General features: G+C 67.4%; 2 protein-coding genes across 2 annotated transcripts in view; one reads left to right on the top strand and one right to left on the bottom strand.

The window, feature by feature from the left end:
• AURANDRAFT_66912 (hypothetical protein) overlaps positions 1-2,765 on the bottom strand; it is a gene marked incomplete at both ends in the record, with an annotated part of 4,733 nt that extends 1,968 nt beyond the window's left edge. Inside the window, 3 exons of the mRNA XM_009042234.1 lie at positions 765-989; positions 1,176-1,392; positions 1,606-2,765. Coding sequence (XP_009040482.1) covers positions 765-989; positions 1,176-1,392; positions 1,606-2,765 — 1,602 coding nt within the window. The remainder of the gene's footprint in view (positions 1-764; positions 990-1,175; positions 1,393-1,605) is intronic.
• A 741-nt stretch (positions 2,766-3,506) lies between these two features.
• AURANDRAFT_4353 (hypothetical protein) lies at positions 3,507-4,505 on the top strand (the record flags this gene model as incomplete). Its single annotated transcript, XM_009042229.1, has 4 exons — positions 3,507-3,624; positions 3,662-3,870; positions 3,942-4,256; positions 4,362-4,505. Coding segments are annotated over 4 exons (786 nt in total), but the record flags the coding sequence as incomplete, so codon positions are not given.
• Between the last annotated feature and the right edge of the window lie 85 nt (positions 4,506-4,590).

Here is a 4,590-nt window from a genome sequence, read left to right as displayed (position 1 = left end):
TTGCGACGCGTTGATTGAACTTTTTGTGGCAGTGGCAAAAGCCCTCGTTCGCGCATCGTTGCGCATGGCCCGCTTGTTCCGGCTCCTGCGCAGGAGCCTGGCCTCGAACGACGCGGCTCCACCGCCGGCCGTCCCGAGCGGCGCGGCCGGCGAGGACGCGACGCCGAAGGACGCGGCTCCACCGCCGCCCGAAGCCCTGCTCTGCAGCGTGCACGACCAGCTCGCCACCATCGCGAGCTACCTCGAGCCCGCCGACGCGTTGGCGCTCGACGCGAGCGCCAAGGACACGCGCTGCGTCGCGCTGGAGCCCGTGCGGACCATCACCGCCGACGCGAAGAGCTGGCAGGGCGCGTACAACGAGTACGCCGCGTACCCGTGGCTCGACCTGCCGGACCTCGGGCGGCGGCCGCACACGGCGCGCCTCGAGTTCCTCTGGCGCGACCAGGGCTGGGGCAACCAGAAGGGCATGCTCAGCGTCGTGCGGAACGGCGGCGCGGCGCCGGGCGACTACCAGCCCTGGTCCGCGGACGTCGTCTGCGGCCGCGACCCCGCGCCGCACCACCTCACGCGGGCGTCCATGAGCTTCGCGCCGCGGCCCGGCGAGGGCTACAAGCTCTGGGTGCGCGTCGGCGGCGGCGGCGGCCACGCGCTCACGGTCGTCTCCGTGCGCGCGCGGGTCCTCGCCTACTCGTAAGGAACAACAACAACAGTACTTAGCCGGACGCGGGCCGCGGCGGCTCGATCGCGGCGGGCGCGGGGAGCACCTTGACCTTCTTGGGCGCGGGCCGCCGCCGCGGGCGCTTCTTGATGCCCACGAGGCGCAGCGCGCCGAGCCAGACCCTGCGCAGGCGGACGACGTGCTTGTTGGGCACCTTGGGGATGCGGTCGAGGCGGTCCGCGAGCGAGCCCGGGAGCGAGAACTCGACCTTGGGCTTCTTCTTCGGCAAAAAGGCCTTGGCGAAGCGGTTGACGTGCTTCATGAGGTAGAGCTGGTAGAACGTCGGCGGGCCGTCGTCGTCGTCCATCTCGCGGACGTCCTCGACGGCCTCGCGCTCGACGACGTTGCCGTCCTCGTCGAAGATCAAGCCGTCGTCGACGAGCGTGCCGTCGTCGTCGTCCTCGCCGGCGTCCTTGGCCTCCTCCTCGGCCTCGAGGGGGTGCAGCTCGTCGTAGACGCGCTGGTTGTACTCGGACCGCGCGTTCTTGCACTTGAAGCACATGACGTCGTCGTCCGGGATCGCCGCGTCGCAGACGTGGCAGATGACGGGCCGCTCCCAGAGCGACTCCTGGGACTCCCAGTTCATCCAGTACGGCAGGCCCTCGTTCGCGTCCCAGAGCCGCTCCCACTTGGACTTCTTGTTCCCGAACTCGCCGACCTGGTCGTTGCGCCGCCTGGGCAGCAAAAGGGTGATTCAACGTCGCTTCAACGTGAGTGTTCCGCGCGCGCGCGTTCCAGAAAAAAAAAGCATCCATGCTTCGAGACCGTTCCGAGAGATGATCGCTCGTCCAAAAATCAGCCGAAACGAGTGGAAAACGGCCGAGATCGGAGCCTTTGAAGTTGGGAATTTCGCACCCTTTTCCTGCTCTGTGCGCCGCGTGCGGAACTCGAGCTCCTGCTCCTCCTCCTGCTTCGCGATCTCCTTGGCGACGCGCTCGTCCTCGGACTCGCGGAACTGGGCGATCAGGATCTCCTTGGCCTGGGCCTTGATGCGCCGCATCTTCTTCCGCCCCGCGAAGCGCATGCGCAATCCGGCGAGAAACGTGGGCTCGTACTCGTCGTCGAGCTCGTCGATGGGCGGCTTCAGCATGAGCGACGCCACCGTCGTGTTCCAGACGCCGCCCCGGTCGTACAAGTAGTCCGTGTACTCCATGGTCCAGATGGCCTTGACCTCCGTCCAGAACTCGCCGTAGCCCTCCATCGTCTCCAAATCCTCCTCGAAGCGCAGGTCCGCGTCGGGCCCGACGGCGAGGCGGTGTCGCGTCGCGCCCTCCGTGACGCGCGCCCGCCGCGCCTTGATGACCCAGTCCTCGTAGGCCTTCCAGAACTTCTCCCGGTTCACCAGCCGGATCGCGAGGTCGCCGAAGACGACCTCGTCGTCGCGCTCCGCGACCAGCTGGTCCATGATGGCCCGGGCCTTCTTCTCCGCCTTGACCTCGACGCTCTCCTTGGCGCGCCTTCGCTCCTCGGCGCGCTTCTCCCGCCGCTTCTGGTTCTCCTCCTTGAGCTTCACCTCGCGCAGCTTCTGCGCCTCGATGCGCTCCCGGATCTCCATCTCCTTGAGATTCCGGTTCCGCTCCTCCTCCTCGACGCGCGCCTGGTGCTTGATCTCCAGGATCTTCTTCAGCGACTCCCAGGACTCCTGCGCGCCCGCGTCGTAGCCCGAGAAGTAGACGCGTCTTCTCTGGCTCTCGGCCTCCCAGTACTTGACGCCCAAAATGCGAATCCTGAGCATGCGCTGGAGGTCGAAGGCCGGCATGAGGATGTAGTTGTGCACCTCGATGAGCTGCTCGAGCTCCTCGAGCGAGATGTTGCCGTCCTTGTTCACGTCCATCTTCTCGAGGATTTCCGGGTCCGACTTGGGCACGTTGTAGACCATGCGCAGCATGGCGTCGGCCTCGGCCATGTCGATCTTCCCCTCGCGGTCCACGTCGAAGATGTTGTAGGCGAGCTTGGCTATCAAAGACGCGTCGTACGTGTTCCAGTTCCAGACGCCTATCAAAAACTCGTTGAAGTCCAAGAAGCCACTGTTGTCGAGGTCGAGCATGCCGAAGACGCGCTCGCTGAACTTCGTCAGCGGGTACTTGAGCCAGGCGTGGAACTCCTTGACGCTGACCTCGCCGCTGTTGTCGTCGTCGATGTCGATGAACGCGAGGAAGACCTACGGGCGCGACGCGTTGTTGGGAAGTTTCTCCGAAGACTAATGCAACGCGGCTCGTGCGCGCCTCCTTGCCCTTGTCGTACTTGAAGCCGAGAATCTCAAAGGTCTCCTTGAGGTCCGGGTAGACGACCTCGTCGTAGTACTTGTCCGGCTTCATGCCGCCCAGGTAGCGCCGCTTCGCCGACTCGTCGGACGCGAGGCCCGACCATTTCGCGAGCTTCGCGCCGACGAAGATCACGAGCTGCTCGAAGTCGTCCCGCATCTTGCCCATGGCGGCGGCGGGCGGTCCGCGCGGCCCGCGGGCCGCACGACCTCCGACGAGGCAGCCCCAGCGCTACCGGTGGCCGCGTCAACCTTGCGTAAAACAAAGTCGTTGAAGGGGAGAGTATGGAGCGCCTCCGATGTAAAGCTCGCAAAGGCGCGATCCTGCGGGTGGCAATTGGTTTGGATTCGGAGCAGGCCGGCCTGCTACCCATGGGCGCGGAGGTCGCCGTCCTCGAGACGCGCATGCTCGGCGCCAAGGAGCGCGTGCTCGTCGAGGCGGACGATGGCACCAAGGGCTGGGGCAGCCGGTCCGTCTTTGAGCGCTGCCCGGAGACGCGGGTCGCGACGCCTCGGACCGCGAAACTGAACACGGGCCGCGCCATCCCGCTGCTGGGCTTCGGCACCTGGAAGCTGGCCGGCGACGCGAAGACGAAGGCCGTCGTCCGCGACGCGATCCGAGCGGGCTACCGCGCGCGCCCGCGTTTTGTCCGCGAGCGCTCCGAGCACGCGCCTCGCAGGCCACATCGATACGGCGCGCATGTACTCCAACGAGGCGGTCATCGGCGAGGCCATCGCCGAGGCCGTCGCCGCGGGCGACGTGACGCGCGACGAGCTCTTCGTGACGACGAAGCTCTGGAACAGCGACCACGGCTCCAAGGTCGAGGCCGCGTGCCGCGCGTCGCTGGCGAGGCTCAAGCTCGACTACGTGGACCTGTGCGCCCTCGGCGTCGATGGGTCGTCGAGCCCGATCCCCGCTGTTTTTGCCCCGCGCTGAACGGGGACCCGTGCCCCGCGCAGATACCTCGTTCACTTCCCTTCACGGCGCCGGGTCCGACGCTGGAGCCGCCGCTCGGCGACACCTGGCGGGAGATGACCAAGGTCTACGAGCTGGGCCTCGCGCGCGCCGTGGGCGTGAGCAACTTTTCCCTGAAAAAGGTCGACGCGCTCGAGGGCCTCGTGCCCGCGGTGCTGCAGGTCGAGCTCCACCCGCTCCTGCGCCAGACCGCGCTCCTCGAGGGCTGCGCGGCGCGGGGCATCCACGTGACGGCCTACTCGCCGCTGGGGTCCGCGGACTCGGCGGCGTTCATGAAGCACGACGGCGCGTGCGGCCGCGTCCGAGCGCGTTTCGCGAGCGCGATCCGAGAGCGTTTCGCGAGCGCGATCCGAGACCGTTTCGCGAGCGCGATCCAACATCGCGCGTACCTTCTAGGCGGGAAGCTGCTCGAGCACGCCGAGGTCAAGAAGGTCGCCGGGAGCGCCGGGTGCACGCCGGCGCAGGCGCTCCTCAAGTACGGCGTCCAGCGCGGCTGCAGCGTGCTGCCGAAGAGCTCCACGGCGTCGCGCATCGCGGAGAACGCGGAATTTTCGACGCGCCGCTGTCGCCGGGCGACATGGAGGCCCTCGGCCGGCTGGAGCCGCAGGCGCGGTTCCTGCACATGCAGACGGC

The sequence above is a fragment of the Aureococcus anophagefferens genome, assembly GCF_000186865.1.
Source record: "Aureococcus anophagefferens unplaced genomic scaffold AURANscaffold_29, whole genome shotgun sequence".
In the NCBI taxonomy this organism is placed as follows: Eukaryota; class Pelagophyceae; order Pelagomonadales; family Pelagomonadaceae; genus Aureococcus; species Aureococcus anophagefferens.
Note: the sequence above shows the minus strand (reverse complement) of the source record. Positions and strands in the feature narration are given on the sequence as shown.